The following is a 26303-nucleotide window of genomic DNA, read 5'->3' as shown; positions in this document are numbered from 1 at the left end:
AGCCAAAAAGGAATGCACACATCCTTTGGATTTTCTAGTCATTCGATAAGGAGTAAGTAACCACAAGAAGTATTTTTTTAACATATAAAATGTTATAATGTTTGTTTCTATTTAGGAGGTTCTTTATGGTCTTCCCCAAATCTTCACAACTTTATATTCACTGATTTTTATCACAAAGCACTTTTAAGTGCCTTCGTGGTGCCAGGCACTGGGTCTGCCTTGGAGAAATGTGACGTTACATAAGCCAGTGTTCCTAATCCCCTTGAGTTTACAGGCTAAACGATTAGTCTGTCAACAGATAAATTATAATATAAATGATGATTCTAGTTGAAGCATGAGCGAATTGGCCAGATGAATGGAAGAGAAAGGAACTAACTCTGCTGAGGGATGTCAGAAGAATAACAAGGGTTCAACTTTGAAAAATGACCAAAGGCCCACAAAATGCAGGCCATGAAAAACAGCATATAGACAACAGTCAGATAATCATGAATTCAAGTACTGACATACACAAAGTCAGAATTTATTATTGGGTCTTCCAACTTAATTCTGTTTATGCAGTAATGAATCACAGCAAAAGTAAAATATATGATATGTTAAGACACAATTAATATATCTAGGTTATCATAGGGGCACCTGTGTGGCTCAGTTGGTTAAGTGTACGACTCTTGATTTTGGCTCAGGTCTCACATTTGTGGGATCAAGCCCCACAAAGTGCTGTCAGCATCCAGCCTGCGTGGGATTCTCCCTGTCTCTGTGCCCCTGCCCTGCTTGTATGCTCTCTCTCTCAAAATAAGTAAACAAAACAAAACAACCCAATAAAAAACCCCCCACAGATTATCATACATCTCTGCTACACTATAATGTTATTTACAATCAGACAGAAGACGCTTTTCCATTCAGAAATGGCTTCTCTATCATTTCCACTTCACATAGAATTGAACTCACAGTTGTTTATGCATCAAACTAAATTTTCTTAAGAATGTGTACATAAGAAACCAATCATAAATAATTTGTTTTATGAAGCAAAACTATTATAAAATAAAAATTCTTTTTTCACTTGATCAAGATGAAAAAGAAAACAAATTATAGCTATAGTTAAAAATTAAATTAAGCAAAATAAAAAACTCCGCTACATTTAACTGCCTGACGACATGTAGCTGATGCTATCATATTGGACAGTATAGAAACAGAATGTTTCTAGCATCACATGAAGTTCAAATGGACAGTTGTTACAAAAGATTCATATATTATAAACTTGAATATAAAATATTTATGTCTTTAATACTTTTTTCTAATTTTCACAGGGTCTATCTTATTCTCAGTAAGTACTAGACTATTCATTTATTGATACCTGTGTCTCATTCCACAAAAATAACTTCTGAAATTAGGATTAAATCAGGAAGAAATTCCATACTCAGAAAAAAATGAGCTTTTAAGGGGTATCTGGCTAGCTCAGTCAATTAGCATCCAGTTCTTTAATTTGGCCCAGGTGATGATCTCACAGCTATGAGACTGAGCCCCACGTTGGGCTCCTTACTGAGTGTAGAGCCAGCATGGGATTCATGCTCACTCACTCGCTCTCGCTTGCTCTCTCTCCCTTACTCCCTCCCTCCCTCTCTCTCTCTCTCTACTTCTGCCCCTCCCCAGCTCATGCACACATGCTCACTCTCTCTCAAAATAAATAAATAAATATATTTTTAATGAGCTTTTTGGTATCTTATTTACCAAATTTTATTTTTGGGATGATGCTTGAACAAAAACATCTCTAAACCAATGTTTCAAATACAATTTTTTAATGCTTTTTTATTATGGAGAAATATTAAGATAAAGTTAAGAGAATGCTACCTGGCAGGACTGATGTAACTGGCGTAAAATTTTTTGAAGCTTTCCATATTCTTCTCGTTCTAAATATAATTTCCCAAGCTGTAAAAGAACATACTTATTGAAATTAAGAGATTTCAATAGGAAAAGGTATGAATCTTTAGGAGAGTTTATTAAGGATACCCTCCCACTCTTCAAAAAAGAAAAAAAAAGTGAAAGTAATTGTAACTGTTACCTTTGTATTTGTCTTAAACCAGAGTCTATCATTCTTAGCATCTTTCAAAGCTTCCAGTGTTGTTTCATAGAATTCCTGCAGTAAATCCATCTGACATAAAAAATCAGAATTCTATAATTGTAAACAGCAAATTTGTACCTGTTAATAAAGTTAATTTGAGCAAACTAAAAGTGCATCTTCGAACTTTAATAATACATAAGATACACTATCTGTTTCCTAATGTCTGTGACCGTCTACTATTTAACAAAACCTTAGCAAAACAGAGACCAAATTTATAAAAAGTGCCAAGATCTGCTTTTAATGTGAGTTTTAAAAAATAAAACCCAGAAAATATCTAATGCTCTAATAGTATAGGGTTTGTCCTTTCCAATCTAATAACTCATTTTATATTGAAGTAAATGGCATGCATACTGAACTAGTTGTACTATTGTTAATAGTGTGTATCTTATTCACTAAACTCATTTGGTTACCTACCACATGGCAAACACTAGGCAAGCAGCTAAAGAAACAAAGAAAAATAAGATTCCCTCAAAAATTCTTCTGTAAATGTAACTAATCAAGTAACTGAACTACATAGCTCTTAAGTTACTGGTAAACTGCTGGGGTTGGGTAGAGTGAAAAGTCTAGCACAATTTTAGCCATGTCTAAACACCATTAATTCATGAGTCTGAGTGTAATATATTTTCATAGAACTCACTCTTTGTTTTGCATCACGATAAGCTCCCCTACCCACCCTCCGCTCCCCACACTGGGCTCTGCCTTTGAATACCTGATTCTCCAGATCTCTACTTAACAGGATCAAGAGGGAAGAGGGCCATGAGGATGGGAAAAGGCTGCCTATTTACTCATGACTGCTGATGGCATACTGAATAAGCAGAGTATCTCCCACCCAATACTTATTCTTACTTTTGAAAGACATAAAGCTTACATATAATAGCATCAAGCAACAGGCAATCTTGAAGTTTTCAAATTAATCCCCCCCAACATGTGGCATAACATTTATAAACTGTACCAAAAATGTTTTGAGGAGACTTGTTTTTAAAACCCAGAAAATATTTTCTCACTTAAGAAAATCCTTTGATATGTAACTACTCTAGAATTAGTGCCATTAAGTGCTAATGTTTTAATAAAACATACACGGTTGACCCTTGAACAACAATAGTTTGAACGGGTCCACTTATATGTGGATTTCTTTTGATATAGTACCCATAAATGTACAGTACCATAAATATATTTTCTTTTCCTTATAATTTTCTCCATAAAATTTTTTTCCTCTAGTCTATTTCATTGTGAGAATACACTATATACATAACATACAAAATATGTTAACCAACTGACTATTAGTAGTTAAGTTTTTGAGGAGTAAGTTATATACAGATTTGAACTCTAAGGTGAGGGGGACAAGGGGTTGGCACCCTTAACCGCTGTGTTGTTTAAGGGTCAATTTTATTTTTTCTCTATTTCCATTACATATATTTTAGATACAAAGCATAAAGTAATAAACTACCTCAAAAAATAAAAATGACACTGAATAGAAAAGAATGAAATTCTAAGATGAACATTTTTATTATGAACACAAAAAGTATCAAATGTTTTAAGAAATCCTAAATAATAGAGAATACTTCTTGTGCTAAATACCATGTGCTAAATATCATGGTTTAAGAAAGCTGAAACTTAGGACATGTTGCTTAAAAGAATACAAACAAACAATCCAATTAAAAATTCCCTTAGCAATACAATAAAATCATCACTGCTTTTCTTAATAAGCAAAATCTAGAAAAACAAAAGCACTATCATTTCCAAGGTCCACTGTATTTCTTCATCACTAACTGTTCCTTTCATCATCCATCATCCACCCATTCTTTATAAAAGCATTTACTACTAAACACCTAATGGTAATGCCAAGTACTAATATGAGTACAGGGTCTTCTCTCAAGGATCTGTAGTTAATCAAATCTACACAAATCTAACTGAAGTGGTGATGGATGAAAGAAACTATGATAGTAACTATATGGGAGATTAAGCCTGCAAAAGTTGTGTGCAGATTATGTTAGTATCTCAAAATATTATTTAAAGAGATTAAGCTAGTTATTACCTTTTAATATAATATAATTAGTACTATAAGAAAATGGTATAGAGTACCTTAGTGTAAAGCACTTTAATGACTGGCATAATGCTTAACTAGAACCTCTAGGCCTTATTAAAAAAAAAAAAAAAGAACAAAGACTTTAGTATAAATAACAACACATTGATAAATACCAAAAGGAACAACCAGAATCTAACCTGTTTAGAAGTAGAGATATAATCAAGAATAGAATTAATGGATTTTTCAGAATAATTTCTTGTGACTGCACTCCGAATATAGGTCAATAGTTGTTTATATCTGTTCATCATTTCTGGAAAGTTTGTCTATGAGGGAAGAAAAATGCATTATTAGATATCTATGTACAAAAATGTCTATGCAATTAAGATTATAGTACATATTACTACATAATTGAAAAATAGGGTTTTATGATAGAGAAAGTATGTCAGAAACACTATAAATATTTTAGCTTAAATTTGAAATTTCTAGATCACTCAGACACATGAACCAAATTTATGAAGTTAGTCTATGAAAGAGTATTATTTACAAATTTTCAAAATTTCAGATATGTTCTCACTGCACATTTATTGAAATATTAAGAACTACTACAATGTTCAGAAACCAAAAAATATAAATAAATCCAACTTTTCAAATGCCTTGGGTCCCAACTATGCAGATATCAGCTATATCCTCTTCTGAAAATTTACCCCTTGATGAGAAAGCTCTCCAACAACAGTGATATGTTTCTTGTCTCAATTCATTATTGCTTTCCTCAATGATAAAATGTGAGGTAAGGAAACTTTTCAGGCCCAGGTACTCATCCCACTATCAAGAAAAGTCCTCCCTCCCACCCAAGGCTCTACTCAACAGTAAATATAGCTAATGTTGCTATTCCTTACAGGACTATTTGTACTGTGTGGTTATTCCAGGAAACGTGAGAGGTCAGAGTAAATAAGGAACTACCAGTGAAATTTCAAGCACTTAAATATTTTGGTGGATGGCCTATCATCCCTCAAAGTATACCATGGAAGTCAATTTATGAGTCTAATCTGATACCCTGAATCCACAGTCCCAACAATCTCCAATGGCTGTTAATCCTTCTTTTTTACTGGCTTCTACTCTACTTCTAATCAGGGAGATAGAACACTGGCAGATACAGTGACCATACAGTGACATACACACATGTGTTTAATAGGATGAAAAATGATAATGTAATTTTCCTGCTTATGACTATGTCCCGCCCTGGGATACAGCATGAGGGACAAGAAAATATGAGAAGACTCCCTGAAACCTAAGCAAGAACTGAATTACAAAAAACAGTAGTTGGGGTGGGGAAAAATGCACAGAATAAGGGAAAAAACCTTACTAATATATATAAATATATATATTTCAAAACTACTTGTATTTCCAAATATGTCAGTACCATGTAAGGGTAAATAGTAGGTAATATCCTAGTAGTGAGCTATTAAAACCCAAGTTACAGAACATATCTTACGGCCAAAGGCGAATCAGAAATAGGATGTTGGCAGAAAGTTAGTTTTTAATTCATTTCTTTATATCCTAATAACTTTAAAGCTCATTTTTCAATAATTGTTACTGTAACTGAAGACTATAGGAAGATTAGGTAAATTGCAGAGGTTAACAGAGAGCAGTTGATAACAACCCCTTCTAACTTTTTATTGCTCAAAACCTCCACATCGCAACATGGGTCCTATTCTGAATCCAATTAGAAAATGAAGGGTGGAAGCTCAAACTACTCTTATAAAACGCAACTTATTCACAGATGCTGTTTAAGCAAATAAAAGGTAAAGAAGGAAAGTAGGCAAAATAACACAAAATACAAATAATCCTTTCCCTTACTTGCTTCCTGTCTTGGCTAAAGGTAAAATGGTAAGATCAAGTCTTATGGGTAGCATGTATTTAAATGGGCTCAAAAACTAAACCACTGCAGGTATGCTAAGAAAGCCAATTTCTATAGGGTCTTTTGTGTTATTTCAAATCACAGAATCTTTAAAAAAAATTTTTTTAATGTTTATTTATTTTTGATTGAGAGAGAGAGTGTGCAAAAGCAGGGCAGGGGCAGAGAAAGAAGAAGACACAGAATCTGAAGCAGGCTCCAGGATCTGAGCTGTCAGCACAGAGCCCAGTGCAGGGCTCGGCCTCATGAGCCCTGAGATCATGCCCTGAGCCAAAGGAGGACACTTAATTGGATGAGTGAGCCATCCAGGGGCTCCTCATATTGTAGAATCTTAAGAGTTAAACAATTAGGTTCTAAAGTCACTATAATTATTTAATTGAAATCTCTATCCATTGAGACACCTGTTGCTTCTCCCATATCTTTCTAAGGTCTTTAATTTAAATATAGTATGTATTTGTGGTTAATATTTTCATAAATAATAAATAGAAAGCACAAGGACTTTGTGCAACATATTCTTTTTGAGAATATAAGAGAAGAACTTTCTTGAAAGGGTAAATGGCCAAGACAGACATTTTCCTTTTTTAATGATATTTAAAAGCAATTTACAATATACTTAATACTGTTTAAGGTGTTTTAAATAGTCTTCATATTTTGGGGGTGAAGAATGAGCTAAAATATTTTGTGCACAGTTTTTGTAAATGTCACGGAGGGCTTCTATGACTGAAGGTATGTGAGGATGCCAGAGTGAGAGTATGGGAAGAAAAACAGGAAGCAGGAGTAGCAGAAGTTAACTGGACAAAGGAATAGTCAATTCAGGGAGTTCAATTTCAAACAGATGGGACAGATAAGTCAATGGTGAGAGGGAGGAGACATATGAGAAATACAGAGATAGGAGGAAAAGAAAGTGGTAACAGATTACGAGCTATCCTTCTATCTGCCACAGAAGCAAGTGTTTACCTCTGCTCTCTAAGCTCCACTTTATCTTCTTCTCAAAAGTTCCTCTATCCTTAGTGATTTTAAGGTTTACACCGGTCACTAGTACTCTCGTCTATTTATTTTCCCTCCAACTCTACCCTGCACTCCTGAAGACTAGCAATTCTATGAGGGTACAATGTCATATAGTTCCAGTTTATTTACGGCTTCATTCAATAACATATTTGAGTACCTACTGAATGCCAGCCACTACTACAGGTGGTAGGAATATAACAGTGAATGAGAGAAAGTACTGCTCTCATGAATCTTACCACGTATGGGGATGAGGACAGCAGAATGGCAATTAAGTGGGGATATATTCAAAGAAGAAAAACAGCAGGGTAAGATGAATATAAGATGAGAAGGATGCTATTTTATATAAGGTGGTCAGAGGAAGGCCATCCTGATATATGGTGACACTGAACAGAGATATGATCAAATGAGGAAAAGAGCCATACAACTATTAGAGAGGAGCATTTGGGGCAGAGGAAATAGCAAATACAAGTGTTTACAAGTAGGTGAATCCTTAGGATGACATGAGGAACAGCAAGGAAGCCGGTAAAGAGAAAATAAGATCAGAAAGGTAGCAAAGGGTAAGATGACATAGGGTATAACAGGTCATGATAAGGATTTGGATTTTATTTTATTATTAGTTTTTTTAAATTTTTTAAAGTTTTATTTATTTATTTTGAAAGAGTACATGAGTAGGTGAGGGGCAGAGAGAGAGAGAGAAAGGGGGAGGGGAGGGGAGGGAGAATCTGAAGCAGGCTCCATGTCAGTGCAGTACATGATGTGGGGCTTGAACTCACAAACCGAAGTCACCAACTATGAGATCAGGACATGAGCTAAAATCAGGAGTCTCACACTTAACTGACTGAGCCAGCCAGGGACACCAGGATTTGGATTATACTAAGGAGAGTGGGGACCATTAGAAGATTTAGAGCAAAGGAATGGCATAGTCTCACTTACATTTTAAAACAATCACCCTAAAAACAAACACAAACAAACAAAAAGGAACACTGCTGCCTGTGGAGAGCAAACTATTAATAAGGGAAGGATAGAAGCAAGAAGTAACTGAAATAATCCAGGTGAGAGATGATGTTGGCTTGGAGTCATAGAGGTAAAAATGGTTGAGCAGCAGTCAGATACTAGATAAATTTTTAAAAGATAGACACCTAAATTTACCAACTGATTATCTGAGGGACAAAGAGAGGAATCAAGAATAGTGCTATAGTTTTGGTCCTTATCAGTAGAAGAGGAACTCCTTATAAAACAAAGTAGAGTTTTAAAACTCCAAAATAAACAGTAGTTTGTGGAAAAGTCCTGTTAATAAGGAAGCCAAACACTGTCTGTGTATCTGATAAGCTTTCTTAAACAAAAAAGTTTGATTTCTTTCCAGAATTTTCTTACTTAGTGTTGTGGTAGTCACAAATGAAAGCTAGGCTAAATACGGAAATGTATCAACAGAATTATTTTAAAGAGGGATATATAATGGCATTTTGTTGCCACGAGGTTTCTACCTACAGAATTAATTTCATTATTAGTTTAAGTCCCCTCAAAACAAATCTTACCAACTTGAAGTTAATCTTAATCATTTGCTTCAGTGCTTTAAATCCCCATTCTCCTTTTTCACCTTCAAGTTCCAAAACCTAAAACATAGAAGACATTTTCAGTCTAACAAAAATGCTGTGTTATTTTCTAATGATAAAGTCTGTTTTGAATTAATTTTACATCATATCCATTAAGAACGTTTCCCCAAGAATTCTCCCATTTCTCAATGCCATTTTTAAAAGGCTTTAAAAAGGAAACAAGTTTTAAAATGCTTAAGTGAGCTTATTTTGAAATTTCTTTATCAAAAGTTTAAGAACTACTGCTTATTATATAGTCCCAGAAATCCTTTTTTCCCCTCTGAATAATCCATTGATAAGAATAACCCAAAAGTGTATCAGTAGTCAAGAAATCACCTTACTTAATATTGAAACCTTGTCTGTGTGATCTGTCCCCCAGGAAGGAACAAACTTGCAGGGATAATACCTATTGATCATCATGCTGATTTCCTTAGTCCAAACCACACTAGCTTTTCAGGACAATGGCCCTGCTCTATAGACAGCTTGATTAGGAAAAAACAGGAGATCCCTTTTGAAATACTTGCTTGTGCTGCATAATGCAAACTTATTTATAGAATTATCACTCAGTATCCAAAACACATTTCTGAGATAAAATCACTTAGAACTTACTTGATCTAAGACATCATTTAAAAAAATAAACTCTAAGACAGAATCAATCAGGAAAAATATGAACCTTTTGAAAACTGCTTAATGCTGCTTTTGGATCATCTTCTTTTAATGCTTTGGAATTATAGTACTGATTTTCCAAATCCACATTTGGCTCGGAGTTACTATCTTCAGAGTATTCCTGTTTGTTAGAAAGAGATACTACAATGAAAAAGAAACCCACACACTGCCCTGTAAAAAGTAAATACTGTTAAGCCGGAAAACCATACATCGGTACAAAACAAACTTGCATACATAGGTAAAATGTAACTGATACTTAATCATTATTTTAAAAAAGTAAAAAAGCCAAAATCAAGTGGAGAGAATAGAATCATTTACTTTCAGATCAAAACTACAATTTCCACAGAAATAACAGAAAGGTGAAATGCAAAGAAATAATGGGTTAATAAGCCCCAATTCTGTAGTGGTTAACCTTTTGTTGGTCATGAAACCCAAGAAAAATCACTGTAAATGCCAATTATTATATAAATGTTAATTATTCATCTTAAATTCAGTAATCTTAATTTTCTCTACTTCTTAAGTCTAAATTTCATTATTCTAATGTGGCCTGACTACCTGGGATGATAATCTGTATGTGGCAGAGTAGTTTATTGTTAAATATTAAATGTATGTTAAAAAGAATATTTGCTTTATGTACATTCCACTACTCAATAGCTATTTAGTTATATTAATGTATTTTAACTGGCCTTATAACAAATCAAAAGAAAATGAATTTATATAATTTTATGGGAGTTTTAGCACATAAATTCACTTCTTAGTACTGAAACAATAATTGGAATAAAACAGCTGTTTTGTGGAGCTGTGTAAACAGAGTTTAAAATAGTTGCAAGATATTCAATTTAATGATGAGGATTATAAAATAAACAAAGATTAGTATAATGAAAATCATTGTTTTAAGAAGACACAAAAGTTTTTTCATCAGTTTCAAGTTATTACAAAAGGCAAGTTTATTGTTAAATTAAGAATAGCACCTGGAAGTAAACACAAAAAGACAAACAGCATTATTTCTAAATCCAAATACTGAGTAAATTTTGGGGGGATACTCACAAAAAAATCTGTAATATTTCATAAAGGCCAAAGAAGGAAAAAATTATAGTGAGTGTAGTGCCAGAAAGGTCAAAGATATATGAACACAAGAGGAAATTTTTCTGCGACCAGCAGATGGAGGGGGATGTCTGAAGTTGTACAAAACCAGGTTCATCGGACCACAGAGGCTTTGTAATGTGCACCCTCTAGAGGACAATTACTTCCTTGTGTAATGACATGAAGCAGGGATGCAGTCTCACAGACTAGACTGAGAATTCAGATATGTTTAACATGAAAATCCTTTGCAACATTTCAATTTCATAATCAATCATTCACTTTGTAAAACTGTAATCTAGGTTTAATTACAACTGATCAAACTAGAAAAGCAATTGATAAAGACTTAACAAATAAATAAGCCCAAATAATGCTATGATAGCGAAGGTTTCTGAGATCGGTTTTTAAAGATAAATGGGAGTTTGCCTGCTAGACGAAACAGGAGAGGGGAAAGAAAACAGTAAACACAAAAGGGCTTTGTGGGAGGTAACTAAAGAACCAAAGGCAGTCACATTGTTGGAACATAAAAAAAGTCTTTATTAATTCTACCGTCAACATGAGTCTCAAATTCAAATTCATCCACTTTCCTCTATCTCCCTTGCCACCAGCCTAGCCTAGTAAGTCACTTTCATCTCCCCACAGCCCCTCCTATTTTGTTATACATTCAAATTCCAACCTTTTCATGGTAAGCAGAATAACCTTCATAAAAGGTAAATCAGCGCATTCCTCTTCTCAAAATGGTTTCATATTGCTCTTAAAATTAATTTCAAAAGTCATCAAAATCTTATACCTGACTACGCATCCAATCATATCTATTAATTAAGCTCCCCCTGATTCATTTTGCTGCAGCCACCGTGGCCTCACCACACAGTGGCCAACAAGTCTTTCCCCCACTCTTCATCTGGTTACCTACTGCATAGTGTCACCTACTCAGGGAAGACTTGGGAGTAAAAATCATAGCTATAAAACTTACTCTACACTTTTGGAAATCAGTTCTTTTCTAGATAACTGTTCAATAACAAAAAGAAATAGCTAGCTAAACCACCAGAATATTATTTTTCTGCAACCCAAATCTTCAGAATATATCCCTCAACTTGGAAATAATTTTTTTTATTTGTGTCTATGACAAAGTTGAAGAATTTGGAGTCTCAAAGTCCATTTATTTTTGTTTTCTCAGCCTACAATAGATTAGAAAAAGGTCAGGTATGAGTGCAAAAAGGGGAGAGAGAGTACGGTTTCAAAATAATAAAAATTTAAAACTTCAATTACTTGGAAATTACTGATTATAACACTGTNGGCGGGGGGGGACAGAGGATCTGAAGTGGGCTTTGTACTGACAGCAGAGAGCCCAGTGTGGGGCTTGACCTCACGAACTGAACTGTGACATCATGACACGAGCCAAAGCTGGACACTCAACTGACTGAGCCACCTAGGTGTACCTGACTGGCATTCTTATAATCAGGCAGTCCCTTGTTATGATCTGCAACAGCATGTTCAAATGCATTTGAACCAGTCTCTGTGATATTACTAACTTGTCAGAGGCAGCTTAATGAATCCGTACAACCTATGTACTACATACAGTAAACTATTCTTTAGTTATTACATTGATATTTTGATGTCTTTAGAATAATTCTGTTTTTGGATATCTTTTGTTAAATATCTATTTAGATAATTGATAATGATCTTTAGCATAGACCAGTAGTTAAGTGTTGCTTACACAAATGCAAACCAAGTCTTTTCCCTCAAGCGATTCATGGTCAGAGACAGATATTCAAACAGCAACCCTAAAACATGATAAAAGCAATTAACAGAGACATAGTTTAGGTACAGTAACAGTTCAAAAAAAAAAAAAGAGTTAGAGGAAGGAAAAGTAACTTGAACCACGTCTAAAAGTATGAATAGGAGTTGCCTGGGGATAAGGAAGGGCATCTGAAACAAAGCAGTTAACATATGCAATAGTAAGGAAGCTTGAGACGTTTCTTTTCACATATTTGAAAGAAGCATGAATAGTCAAGATTGGGCTGAAGCACAGGATGTGTATAAAGAACTGATGAGACATAAACCCCTATCAGACAGAGGAACAGGACAACAGAAGTCTAGCAAGGAGTTTATATCACGTGGAACCAGTCACTAAAAGATTTTACAGGGAATAATCCACTTGTGTTTTAGGAAGAGTACTCTGGTACTAATGAAGTACCCAATAGATACTCTTAACAACAGTCTGGTTAAAAGATGATGGAGGTCTGATTCCAAGTAGGAGGAAAAGGAGGAAATAGTGTAAGTATAGGAAACGTCAAGTGATATTAAGAATGTAAAATAAAAAGGACCCACCACAGGAGTACAGGATAAAGGGAAATAAAGTTATCTTTAATGACTATTAATGGCTTGGTTACACACAGTGTTATTAATCAGAATAGAGACTATATGAAAAGTATTAAACAAATATTGCTAAACAGGATTCCCTTGTTAGATGAGAAAGGTATAACTATAATTTGTAAAAATTTAAAGAAAATCCTTTTTAAAAGAGAAACTGATTTTTCAAACAATGTATTAAGAATGCTTTAAAAACAAAAAATTAAAAAAAAAACAAAAAATTTAAGCAATATATAAAAACACTTGAATATTGTTAAAGGGATTGAAAAACTCACGAAATTTCTTTTTTTTTTTTAATAGTTTATTGTCAAATTAGTTTCCACATAACGCTCAGTGCTCATCCCCACAAGTGTCCTCCTCCATGCCCATCCCCCCCTCCCCCCACATCCATCAGTCCTCAGTTTTTGTCAGCATTCAAGAGTCTCTCATGGTTTGCTTCTCTCCCTTTCCCCCACCATTTCCGCCCTTCTTCTCCCCCTTGTTCCTCCGTCAAGTTCCTCCTAATCCTCCTATACGTGCAACATATGATATTTGTCCTTCTCTGCCTGACTTATTTCGCTCAGCATAACACCCTCAAGGTCCATCCATGTTGCTACACATGGCCAGATTTCATGGTTTCTCATTGCCATGTAGAAACTCACGAAATTTCTTAAGTACCACCTACTTATATAATACCTCATATCCTGACATCTCCCCAAAGCAATCTGTGATCCATGCACACCACCCAATCTATTATTCCTTCTCCAAATGTGCCACACAATTAAAAACCTCTGCTTTGACATAAACTGTTCTCTCTGCTAGGAATTCTAAACTACCTCCCCTATTAATAGACTTCCCACTTTAATCCTATGATGCTTTCTAGCCCTAACTAACACTGCTGGGAAATGTGTTCATCAAGGTTTACCTTGTGGTTCTTTCTCCAACCCTACTTTGGAAAATAAATTTTCTCCTCAGTCATGCTTCTACATGACATGAATCTCTCTAACGTGGAGACTTGTGAGTGTGTTTTGTTCTTACCTCACTACCATGAGTTTTTCAAAAAGCAGGAACTTCCTCTTCCTCACCCTGGTATCCCCAGAGTCGGGTATAATACAAAATGCTCAATAAGTTTTGCTTAACTGAAATGAGAAGTGGATGAATGTTTGAAAACATACAAAACTATATACATAGCCAGGGGCAATTTTGACTCCATGCCGGAATGTACCTACTGCTGAACAGGGTCAGTTCCATAGTCCCTACTTATTCCTATGTGCCTTGTCAATAAAGGTCTTTGAAATGTGCTCTAGGAAAACAAGACTCACTATTAACCATGCTCTCCAAGCTCCAACCACGTCTTGACAGCTATACTAAATGTCAGGCACAGAGAGGCAAAGGGCAAGCAAGGTCTCATTATCCTTAAGGATTAGATATAATACAAGCCCTAAGTAGCCATTTGTGGTTTAGCTAGCCATTCATTAAATTGACCAAAGGTTTCAAAATTTTACTTAAGTTAATAGGTCCTAATTTATCTACAGTATAAATCAAAAAATTATTTTATTTATCCCAAACTTTTAATCTTCAAATTAAACTTTACAAAGAAAGAAATCATAAATGTCATTAGACTTGGACTACAGTTTTGACTCTCCCACTATTTGTCCTGTAAATGTAAGTCACTCAAACATGCTGCTTTAGTTTCTCTTATCAAATGTGGGAGTTGAACCCTAGGAACTTTCTAATTCTCACTGAGTTCCATGTGTTTATTCTGAGATATAATACACAATTACAAATTCATGCTGTTGAATAGTCACAGTTAACAGATTTCAGTTAGGGGTAAAAAGCCTTAAATTCATCTCATTCATAGCATGTAAGAGCTGTCTTCTGTTAACTTATCATTTTAGCTATTCTTGTTTGAATCTCTCCTATTTCATTGTACAGAGTATACCGAGGAGGTAATGCAACAGGATTTTTCGGAAATGCATCAAAACTCACATAGCAAACCAATACTTATCCTCGAAGTTACAATTTTTTTAAAAGAAGTGTTTTATTTTATTTTTTTATTTTAGAGAAAGTGCGTGAGTGAGGGACAGCACCAGAGGGAGAGCGAGAATCCATGCTGAGCACGGAGTCCAATGGAGGCCTATGTGGCTCAATCCCATGACTTGAGCTGAAATCAAGAGTCAGTTGCTTAAGTGAATGAGCCACCCAGGTGCCCCAAAGTACTAATTTTTAGAGGTAGTAAAATTATTCCAATTGTGATACTAATGCATATTATTAAGTAACGCTTCTGAAATTCTGAAGAAACACTTCACTAAATGTTCCTCACCTAAAACAGTATCATCCGGTTTGATGGCCCAATTACTTATTAAATATGACTCAGAATACAATTTTTGACACCTATGAAAAAGGATAAGCCTATCACTGAAGTTTAAAAAAGAAAAAAAGCTACACATTGTAACAGCAAAGAAAACAGGCCAAATGCTTATTAAGAGAGAACTGGTTATATAAAGTATGGCATATCCATAAAATCAAAGCAGCTGTAAAAAGAATAAGTAAACTTTTGCATCCTTCTATGGAATAGTCTGTAAGATAAATTAAAAAACAAAGTGTAGAACAATATATAATATAATAGGCCATACTCCATTTAAAAACAAAGAGGGGGGGGAAAATGTGTATTTGGTTGCCTATGGGGAAGAATGGGAACTGGACAAACTGAGAACAAAAATGGAAAGGAAACTTTTTTATAGTTTATATTTTTAATGATACGTATATATTACTATTTTAAAAAGCTACATGGTTCAGGCTCTGAAGTCAATTTTTAAGAAGAACTCAAAAATGTTTTGAGTAATGACACAATTGCTGTGTGACCTCTCATGATCCAAGTAAGATTTCTGTTCATAATTCGTACCCTGGAACCTGTCCCCTTCTCACTTCAGCAATAAAAGTAATACATGTTCACTGTGAAAGGTTTGTAAGGAATAAACAAATTTTAGTTTTCCTGACGCTTTTCAGGTCTTGTAGAAATTTTTTCTCTATTTTTCTACTCAATACGGATTATACATTTATAGTAGATATATGTTCATGTGTGTAGAGAATTGGTGATCAACCCTTTCTCTCCCAGGTAAGGGCTCTTAATTACAGCGCCTCATCCACAGAGGAGGGCAAGCAACCTGTTTCCCTCTCTCCAGTAAGCTAGTGGTTCAGACAGCTAGAGATCTCAGCTGGTTTACTAGAAGTCCTTCCTAGGACTTGCTGTTAGTTCTAGAGAGGAACACCCTTTTGACTTGGGGGTTATAATACTAGGAAGATGCTGCACTACGTCTTGTGAAGGCAGTTATGCCAGTTCAGTGAGAAAAGCAGACCAGGAAGAGAGAGAAACAGAAAAAGACCCACCACCGTCATCTGAGCCATGAATCCAGCCATACTTCTACTTCTTGGCGATGTAAGCCCAATACATGCCCTTTTCAGCTTAAGCTACTTTGACATATATTCCTCTTATGCCCAAGAGTCCTGACAAATACAACTAATCAAAAGTTTTTCAAGGTACCTGGGTGGCTCAGTCAGTAAGGGTCCGACTTCAGATTCTGTGTCTACCTCTCTCTCCGCCCCTCCCCTCCCCCTGCTCTCAAAAATGAATATTTGTTAAAAAAAAAAAAGTTTTTCATATGGAATATTGTTTAGTAGCATGGTTTGAAATGTCAACACTGCATTCCATCCCATGGATATAAAATAATTTATCTATAATCTTACTAATATCAATAGTACTAGTACTCTCCTATTGATAACTTAGAGCTGTTTCCAATTATTTACAATTAAACATATTAAGTTTCTTTTAAAAGCCTCAGCTGTACAATCATATTTCATCTTCATGAAGTCCACATGCAGAATTCCAAATGTGTGTGCAGCACAGAAAACACTGGCCCAGACCATAAACAGTATATTGTCTGAAAATCTGTACAACATTTTGGCAAATATTACGTTACTGGGACAAGAGTCTCAGAGTGAAATAACCTTTAACATCCATGCTCCTTATATTGCACAATGACAAGTGATAGTCCTTATACCAAATACACAAATTCCTAGAGCTGTTCTTTTGCCCTTGTTCCTATATTACCACTTCTTTTTCAAAGGAGATTATATATTCTTTTTGTAGTAGTTCAAAAATATTTTAAAAAATAGAAGTTATTGTTATTTTTTGATTTGTTAAACTACGTTCTAGGGCTTTTTATAACGTGAAAATAAAAGTTCACACCATCATTTGCTGATCTTGTTAAGAAGGTAAAAAATAAGAGATTCTATAAAGACATCCTATAGTTAAGACTGATATCTCTCCTTCCCAAAAAGCAAACAAAGAATAAGTAAATACTCAGGGCATTAAAGCTGCTATATATGAAGACCAAAAAACCACAATACTACTAAACATTCATCACTAATCACAACTATGAGTTTGACCAGGGTACTATAAGACTCACAGCTTGGTAATTTCTTAAACCAAGCGGAATTACTCTACCTTTTGACAATTTTTTTTCTTGCAATACATTAAACTCAAATATACAGTGTTCTATCACAGGATCTACTCAAGAATAATTTTTGGTATGAAGTCAGTTTGTTCTAACTCCTTTCTAAAATGATTACTAAAAGTACAAAGCAACTTCATGCAAGAATGGCTGGACTGTGGAATTACAATACAGTTAACTTACCAATAGCCTTATTAACTTAATGAATGGCAGTAGAGTTATTATTTAGTATATTAGACCAGCAAATAATCAAGACATTTACTAGTACCATCTCCTACTTCTCCATTTAATGCTACATAAATTCCTATGCTTAGAAAATGCCTGCTTCTGCCTCTAATAAAAAAATAAAATTGGTCTTAGAAGTAAAAGCACAAGGAAATTAATTTATTTCACGCTTGCTTCTTTTTTTTTTTTAAATAAGTTGGTTTTCTTTTCTTCTGGATCTTGAGCATAAACCACTATTTACTTTCTTAGATAAAAACAGTATAGTTTTAGAAACAGATATTTACTTTTCCTGGTGGTATCCTAACTACCTACTGCCACTAGATTGGACAAGTAAAAAAGTGATGTAGGGTATTAAAGTTTATCAACAGACAACCTATAAAAGATATGCTGTATGTATCTGTGGTCATAAATACTCATGGCTTAATTAACATTTTGACTAAAATAAACTGATGGCAAATTTTCCCACAAACCATACATTTCTTTTAATAAAGAAGAAATTTCCCTAAAACAGCAAGTCAATTCTTTGGACTCTTTAAATCCCAAGAAATAACAAGACCCAGGCAAATAACTATGAAAAAAAAACCCACCCAACAACTTCTCGTTTGACAACATGAAAGCATGAAATGGCAACCAGCTCCCTTCAATCTTTTTTTAAAAGATTTTATTTTTAAGTAATCTCTATAACCAAAGTGGGGCTTGAATTTACAACCCGAGATCGAGAGTCCCATGCCCTACTGAGCCAGCCAGGCACCCCCCACCTTAATCTTTCTTTTATTAAGTAGGTACCATGCCCAGCACTTGGAACTGACAACCCTGAGATCAAAACCTGAGTTGAGATCAAGAGTACATGTTTAACTGACTGAGCCACCCAGGCACCCCTAATTTTTTTTAACATATTGTGGTTTAAGAAAATTAAGAAAGCATAAAATAAATTACTAAATAAATTTTATGCCATCAAAAGACTTTAATTCATAGTAAACAGAGCATAAAAGTTTTCACTACTTGATAACGGAATGGGAATCCAGAATGGTATCTACCCAAGAGAAATATGGGGCTATTTAACAGAAGGCTGGGGGGAAGAATTCATTCAATTAACAACTATTTATTTGGCTTTATACCGCACTACATTATAGTGTAGGCTCTAAAAGGCTGGAAAAACCTAGCCAAGTTAAACAATGTATGTTTAATTAGAATTCTCGTGAAAACTAATTGAGTACTTCCTGGGACAGTAAAATTCTCATTTTATGCCTCAGTGTAGGCCATTCCTACACTGCATTCTCAATGATGACCTTTAAGTTTATCACAGTGCTAATAAGTCATGTACTCAATAAACTATTGTTTAGGAAAGATAACCAGAAACATTTAAAAACAAAAACCATAACCAGACATATTTAAAAGAGATACTTCTACAGTTTTGAAAATACCTGTAATAGAAATAAACATGCAATAAATAAAAATGCACGCGTATCACAAGTAATACATTCTTAATGGACCTAATGCATTGCCTACAACTGACTTGGTTTGCACAAACTAAAATGTAAGGCATAAATAAAAACTATTAGCAAAACTCTCCATTCAACTTTAAGAATGATTAACACCTCTACTATGATTTTCAGTAACAGCAAGCATTTCCCTCTACCTTTTGCAAATGTGCCTTCATTTAAAATAGAAAAATTAATTGTAAACGGCTATACAAAGAAGTTTTACACGAATTCAAAACAATATATTACTGTTTGCTCAAGAATATCTGTCGCTTAAAATGAGTCAGATTTCCCCTAAACATCTACTCCATAACTTTACGATAATGCAGCATCACTATCATATGCAGGAACCATGCACCAAAACAAAAAACAAAGTTGGTGCTAATTCTTGGTCGGGATAATTTTTCTTAGTTCGCACACAGATACTGTTTCTGAATAGCAATCTGTAATGGTAGTGAATTATTTTTGAAAACCTGTAAACCCGTTTAGAAGCTAAACCCTGAATCTTTAAAGATCACCGGTCAGCTACACAAATTCGTTTATTGTTATACTGTTGGTATTTTTAACTTTGAATACTGGGAAACCTCTGGTCAAGGAAAAAACCCATTGGATCAATCCCCTTATTCCTCCCCCCCCATAACACCAAAACAAACAAACCCCAAAACCTCCTCCCCAGCATTTTTCTTTAAACAAAACAGTAAGTTTAACTACTTCTTTTTCAGCTATCCTTGCTCTGAATTCTCCGGTGCACCTTTACCTTAAACCAAAACGGACCCCGGACAAGACTTACTAAGCTCTGTTTCCAGGAGACTCACAAGTGGCGTTTCCCGGTCAGGCCTGGGAGCAGTAAGGCCCCCCAGTTTTCAGACCCTTGTCTCAGCATTTCATACTCTCTCAGTTCTCGGGTTAAGAAGAGGAGCCCAGAAAGCTGGGCCCGAGAGAGCAGAGCCAGGGCCTAGACCGCTGCACGATCCCCAAGGCGGCTCCGGAGGTGGGGAGGAGGTAGGAGGCACCGAAACCCGGACGCCGGAGGCCGGGGGTGTCCATGTAAACGAGGAGGCACTCGGACTTGGAGCGCAAAGCTCGGGACCCCCTTTGCTGCTTCCTTTGCCCTCCCCTCCCCCATGCTGGAGAAGCAGGGCCCGGGCCCGGTGCGGGAAGGGGGAGGAGGTAAACCCGTCCTGTCACTGCACCGGGAGACTGGAAGAAGCACATGTTTTACGAGGAGAGGCCCGGTAGCCCCCGCCCCAACCGCTAAAGCCAGACGCCACCCCCTAACCCCAGAGTTCCGTCCTCTCCGCCTCACCAGGTCGTAGTCCTCCTCATCATCGCACATGAAATCATCCTCCATGTCAGACATCTTGGCCGGGAGGGGGGGAGAGGGAGGAGAAATTGGAGACAACCTCCTCCCACAATCCTCCACGGCTCAGAGGCGTCACTCGCAGCTTCTCGCCTTCCCGTCGCTCTTAGAGGAGCTGAATGTTTCCTCCCGGAACAAATGCGCTCGGCATCGGGAGGATTCACTACGACGCCAGAAGGGAGTGCACTGCCCCCTCTTCCTGCGAGACGGTTGGTGCCTTAGCAACTAAACCTAGCAACTAGGGAATCGTTTAGTGCTGAGGATCTCCGCTGAAGGGCCTTGGAAACCTTGAGCTCACAGTGAGCAGTTTCCAGCCTCCTGGGCAAGGGAACAGTCTCTTCCCTTGCCTGGGACTCTGGAACCATTTCATTATGGTGAAAGTAAGAGGCACCATAGGGCCAGAAGTCTTTCGCAGAGAAAAGGCTGACATGCCCGTCCTATTTGACAGGTAGTATTGTTTCTGCCTTATCTATTTGCATTTTGCCCACATATTGTGGTGGGTGTTCCCGTGATGTTTGGAGACCTTTTTAGCAGCACGGTTTACACATAATGTTTGTTGTATTTGTAGCTGGCAAAAGATGCTGTGGCTGTCCCACCACCGTTAAGCATCAATCAATTGAGGCTCCTAAAGTCTTATTCAGTTGTTCAACAAGTTATAAACAGACCTTTACTGCCCTTACCCGAAATTAAGATAACAGTAAACGAATGTTTTTTTAAATACGCGTTATCGTTACACAGAATTATTAGCAGAATTCAAAATGAAAAAATAACCATGAAATACAGGGGGGAAAACTATGTTTCAAACAGCACTTTCCATATAAACTTCCAATTCTGTTCACTTGAATCTATAAATTTTATATAGTTATACCACAGATATAATTTCGGATTATTTTACACGTAGTTATGTAACAGCATGGGACAATATATGCAATAAATTCTTGGCAATGATCATCTTAATGGTTGCATAATAATCCCTCCGTTGAATGTAGCAACGCACCATGATTTACTTAAGCATGTCATTATTGTTACACATTTAGAATATTGCAAAAACACTACTATTTTAAACAATTTTGCAGCTAATATCTTTGTCACTTTATTTTTTTCTTAGGAAAAACCCAAGAGGAGGAATTACAGTCTGGATTTTTTAGTAATCTATTGAATTGCCACCTTTTTGGTTATAGTTCTTAAAAGTTATATTTATAACAATAATACTACCTACCTATAAACAAAGTTTTACCCTAAGTCTTTTCCTCCCAACCTTTTATTGTGAGAATGTCAAACATACAGAAATATTAAAATAGTCCAGTGAGCATGTGTATACTCACTATCAACTTTGTGTTTGTGTATATATTCCCTGAAACAATGGAAAGTAAAATGCAGGTATTATGATACATCACTCTTAAGTGCAGCTGTATGTATTTCCTAAAACCAAGACATTTTCTTATGCTTTCAGAAAATTATTACATCAGGAAAATTAATAATTCCCTGATGTTCTCTAATACCAAGTCCATATTCAAAATTCCCCTGTAAGGCATAGGATTTTAGAATTGGAAGAGCCTTTAATGATATCACTTTAGGGTCTAAGGCTTTCCAAGCATGGCAGTTCATTAGAGTATAACTTCCCAAAATCTCATACCAGAGATTCTGATTCAGTAGGTCTGGGGTAGAGCTCAGGAATCTGTACTTAAACCTTAAAACAAACCTTAAACCTTAAAACATATACTTAAGCCCTGAAACAAACCAAAATCTCCCTATAACTGGGATAACTTTAACAGCCCTGATTTAGTATTATTGTCCCAGAATGATAATTAGCATCCATCACTCTCAGAAGTTTGGACAGTAAATCACATGATTACTTTACCTGAAATCCGTAATCCTTCAAAAGAGAAAATAGAATTCCAAGCTGGTTAAAAGGCTTATTTGCTCAGAGTAATCAGAACTACATAGCTGTGCTTTCTAGTCGTGTAGCAATTTTGCAATGATCTATTAGCCATGTACATAGTGATCACATGAATAAAACTGCATGTTGATTTACATTGAATTTACTGATGTAATTTTCTGCTTTTTAATGTAGTTCTTCTGTCTTGCAGTGGAGAAAGAATTATTTAAGTTAAGTTAGTGACTAAGAACACTAGAAAAGCTGCAGCTAAAATTTGAGCATAATATTCTTAGTCTTAGTCTTACAAATGTAATCAACCCAGTCTGGAAATTTTCTAAAGTAGGGAAAAAGGTCTCCACAGTGCTTGGGTACACAAATACTAAAAAGTGTTTGTTGAATGAATAAATGCTAATTTTTCTTTGCATTTTTAAAATATTTATTTATTTTAACATTTATTTATTTTTTGAGAGACAGAGAGAGACAGAGCACCAGCGGGGGGAGAGGCAGAGAGAGGAGACACAGAATCTGAAGCAGGCTCCAGGCTCTGAGCTGTCAGCACAGAGCCCCATGCAAGGCTAGAACCCACAAACCATGAGATCATGACCTGACCTGAAGTTGGAAGCTCAACTGACTGAGCCACTCAGGTGCCCATAAATGTTAATTCTTCTGTGCAGGGAGTGTGCTTATATCTATCTCTATGCATCAAAAATCTTTTCTGTCCTTAAAAATCCATTTAAATGTCACCTCACTCACATAACGGATCTTGAATACTTTGTGCAATTATGATATTCTCTTTTCTCGACATCAGTTGTATTCAATGGTAAATAATAATACATGTTTTTTTATTAACAGGGACCATTGATATGATGTGATGCAGTTGTAGAAAGTGGATCCTGTGTTTTAAATATATATATTAAAAAATTTTTAATGTTGTATTTATTTCTGAGAGAGAGAGAGAGAGAGAGAGAGAGCGTGTGCATGAGTAGGGGAGGGTCAGAGAGAGAGGGTGACACAGAATCTGAAACAGGCTCCAGGCTCTGAACTGGCTGTCAGCATAGAGCCCAACGCAGGGTTCGAACCCACGAACCGTGAGATCATGACCTGAACTGAAGTCAGACGCTTAACCAACTGAGCCACTCAGGGGCCCCTTAATATATAAAAGGCACCTGGGTAGCTCAGTCAGTTGAGCATCCAGTTCTTGGTGTTAGCTTAGGTCACGATCCCAGGGTTGTGGGATTGAGCCCTGCATTGGGCTCCATGCCATGCATGGAGCCTGCTTAAGATTATTTCTCTTTCCCTCTGCCCCTCTCCTCCGCTCGCACTCTCTCTCTCTAATAAAAATAAAATATAAAAATATATATTAAAAACTTTATTGAGGTATAATCTATCAGCTTTACTGAGGTACAATAGCTGCACATCCTTAAAGTGTACAATTTGATGAATTTTGACATATGCACACACCTGTGGAACCATTACCACACCCAAAGTAGTGAGATTACTAATCACTGCAGAAGTTTCATTACCTCTTGGTTATCCTTCTTTTTCAACCCTCTTCACTTTTCTCAGGCAGCCACTGATCTACTTTTTCTCATATAGATTATTTTTCATTTTGTGAAATTTTATATAAATGAATCAAACAGTATGTACTCTCTTTTGCCTGGCTTCTTTCACTTAATATAATTACTTTGAGAGTCATTCATATTGTTTCAATTGGTTTCAATTTATTGTTTCTTTTTATTGCTGAGTGTTCCATTGTAGGGATATCTTACAAGTTCTCTGTTATCCTGTTGATGGATATTTGAGTTTTTTCAGTATTTGGCTTATACAAATAAAGCAGCTAGGAACATATATGTACAAGTTTTTGTGAGGACATATGTTTCATTTCTCATGAATAATGTGGTAGACAGACTGAAGGTGGTCTCCTTATTACCTGTGCTCTTGGATAATCCTTTTCCATTGAATGTGGGTGGGATCTGTGACTTACTTCTAACCAATAAGATACAGCAAAGGTGATATATGTGATAATGTGTACATAATTACATTACACAAGACTGTAAACTCATCTTGCTGGAGAGACTCTATCCCCCTTGTTGCTTTGAGAAAGAAAGTGGTCATGTTACGAAGGATGGCAATGAGCTGAAGTTAACACCTGACTAACAGCTAGGAAGAAACTGTGGCTTTCACTCTGGCCACGCACGAGGAACCAAATACAGTAAAACCTTGGTGTGGGAGCATAATTTGTTCCAGAAACATGCTTGTGATCCAAAGCACTCGTATATCAAAGCAAATTTCCAAATAATGGAAACTCAGATGATTCCATAAATGAAAAATATGCATATAAAAATGATTATAATAGTGTAATATAATATAAAATAATAAAGAAAAGACAAAATATAAAGAAAAATAAATTAACCTGCACTTACCTTTGAAAACCTTTGTGACCAGTGTGAGGGAGACAGGAGAGGAGAGTTATTGTGTAGAATGACTTTCACTATCACTAGCACAGTAACAGAATCACTGCTATCTATTGGCTCAATGGAATCTTCTTCTTTTCATACAACTTTCACAGAGAACCTATCCAATAGCACTTGCTTTTGCCTTCTTTTGAGGATTTTACAGAAATGTGACATTGCATTGATGAAAACAGATTAATTCCTTGCACTGCTACAGCCTTATTCAGGTGGTGCTTTTCCACAAAATTTTGCACTGTTTCCACATTTTACACATCTCCCTAATCTCATTTGAAGTGAGGGGTTCCTCTGCCTTTTTCTCCTCCTCCTCTGTAGATGAGATGCAGACACAGACTTCTTATAAAATCTTGCAATTTTAGCCACTCACATACTTCATTCGTACTTCTCCATGATTTCCTTAACTTCCATAGTAGTCATCTCCTTCTTACTGCCTTTTTTTTCCAATCTTTTTCTTCACAGGGGCCATTGTATACACTCACACGGATTAATAAACTCTTGTCATATACTGTATTTAATATAACTGGCAATAGGCATCCAAGGAAAGGGTCTATACCTGCATGTAGCCTGACCTAGAATGAAGCAAAGCATTCCTAAGCTTACTCTTGTATGGAAAAGCAAAAGACTGTCCGTAGGCATTTTGAAGTGACATAAATACACTAGTACCACTTGTGCGCACCTTTCAACATTCTGAAAAATCACTGATTTCTGCCAAACACCGTGGCCTGAGACAGCATCTGAGCATGGGAGATAATCACCCACAATCCCTCAGAGACACCAAGACAGAGAAAGAAAGAGAAGAACCATTAGCTCAGTTGTGATCATGTGACATCTGGCATCATGTACTACTTGTATTGCAAGACATTGCTCATTTATCAAGTTAAAATTTATCAGAAATGTTTGCTTGTCTTCTGGAACACTCACAGAAAAAGTTATTCACAATCTAAGGTTTTACTGTATTGCTAACAGGTGATCTTGGAAATGAATCTGTCCACACTTGAATCTCAGATAAAACTTTGTGAGGCCCTAAAGCAGGGGACCCAGCTAAGCCATACCCTGACTCCTGAACCATAAAAATTATGAGGTAATTACATGGCTAGGTTTGTGGCAATCTTGTTATATAGTAATAGATGTGAATATGGATAAATACCTAACAATGGAATGGTTGGATTATATGGTAGATGTATGCTTAACTTTAGAACTCTTAAATTTTTTAAAGTGATTTTGCCATTTTGTATAACTACCAGCAGTATATAAGAGTTCGACTTGCACAACATCCTAGTTAATACACAGTGTGGTCAGTTGTTTTGATGTTAGCCACTCTAGCAGGAGTGTAGTGGTATATCATTGCGGTTTTACCTTGCACACTTTAATGACTAATTTTGAGCATCTTCCCATGTGCTTATTTGTCATCCATGTATCTTCTTTGGAGAAGTATCTCTTCAATTCTTTTCCTCATTTTTAAATTGGGTTATTCATCTTATGGGGCGCCTGGGTGGCTTAGTCGGTTAAGCGTCCGACTTAGGTCATGATCTCGCGGTTCGTGGGTTCGAGCCCCGCGTCGGGCTCTGTGCTGACTGCCAGCTCAGAGCCTGGAGCCTGTTTCAGTCTGTGACTCCCT

General features: G+C 36.1%; 1 protein-coding gene across 1 annotated transcript in view; it reads right to left on the bottom strand.

Moving 5' to 3' along the window:
- Nucleotides 1–20392, bottom strand: part of COPS2 (COP9 signalosome subunit 2) — a 29241-nt gene extending 8849 nt beyond the window's left edge. Inside the window, exons 1-6 of the mRNA XM_077764450.1 lie at nt 20282–20392; nt 9331–9444; nt 8601–8678; nt 4340–4465; nt 2057–2146; nt 1846–1923 (exon numbers count right to left, since the gene is read on the bottom strand). Coding sequence (XP_077620576.1) covers nt 1846–1923; nt 2057–2146; nt 4340–4465; nt 8601–8678; nt 9331–9444; nt 20282–20335 — 540 coding nt within the window. The 5' untranslated portion in view covers nt 20336–20392. The remainder of the gene's footprint in view (nt 1–1845; nt 1924–2056; nt 2147–4339; nt 4466–8600; nt 8679–9330; nt 9445–20281) is intronic.
- Between the last annotated feature and the right edge of the window lie 5911 nt (nt 20393–26303).

The sequence above is a fragment of the Crocuta crocuta genome, unplaced genomic scaffold (assembly GCF_008692635.1).
Source record: "Crocuta crocuta isolate KB4526 unplaced genomic scaffold, BGI_CrCroc_1.0 scaffold102, whole genome shotgun sequence".
NCBI classification, from domain to species: domain Eukaryota; kingdom Metazoa; phylum Chordata; class Mammalia; order Carnivora; family Hyaenidae; genus Crocuta; species Crocuta crocuta.
The sequence above is the reverse complement of the archived record's forward strand: the minus strand, read 5'-3'. Positions and strand labels throughout refer to the sequence as shown.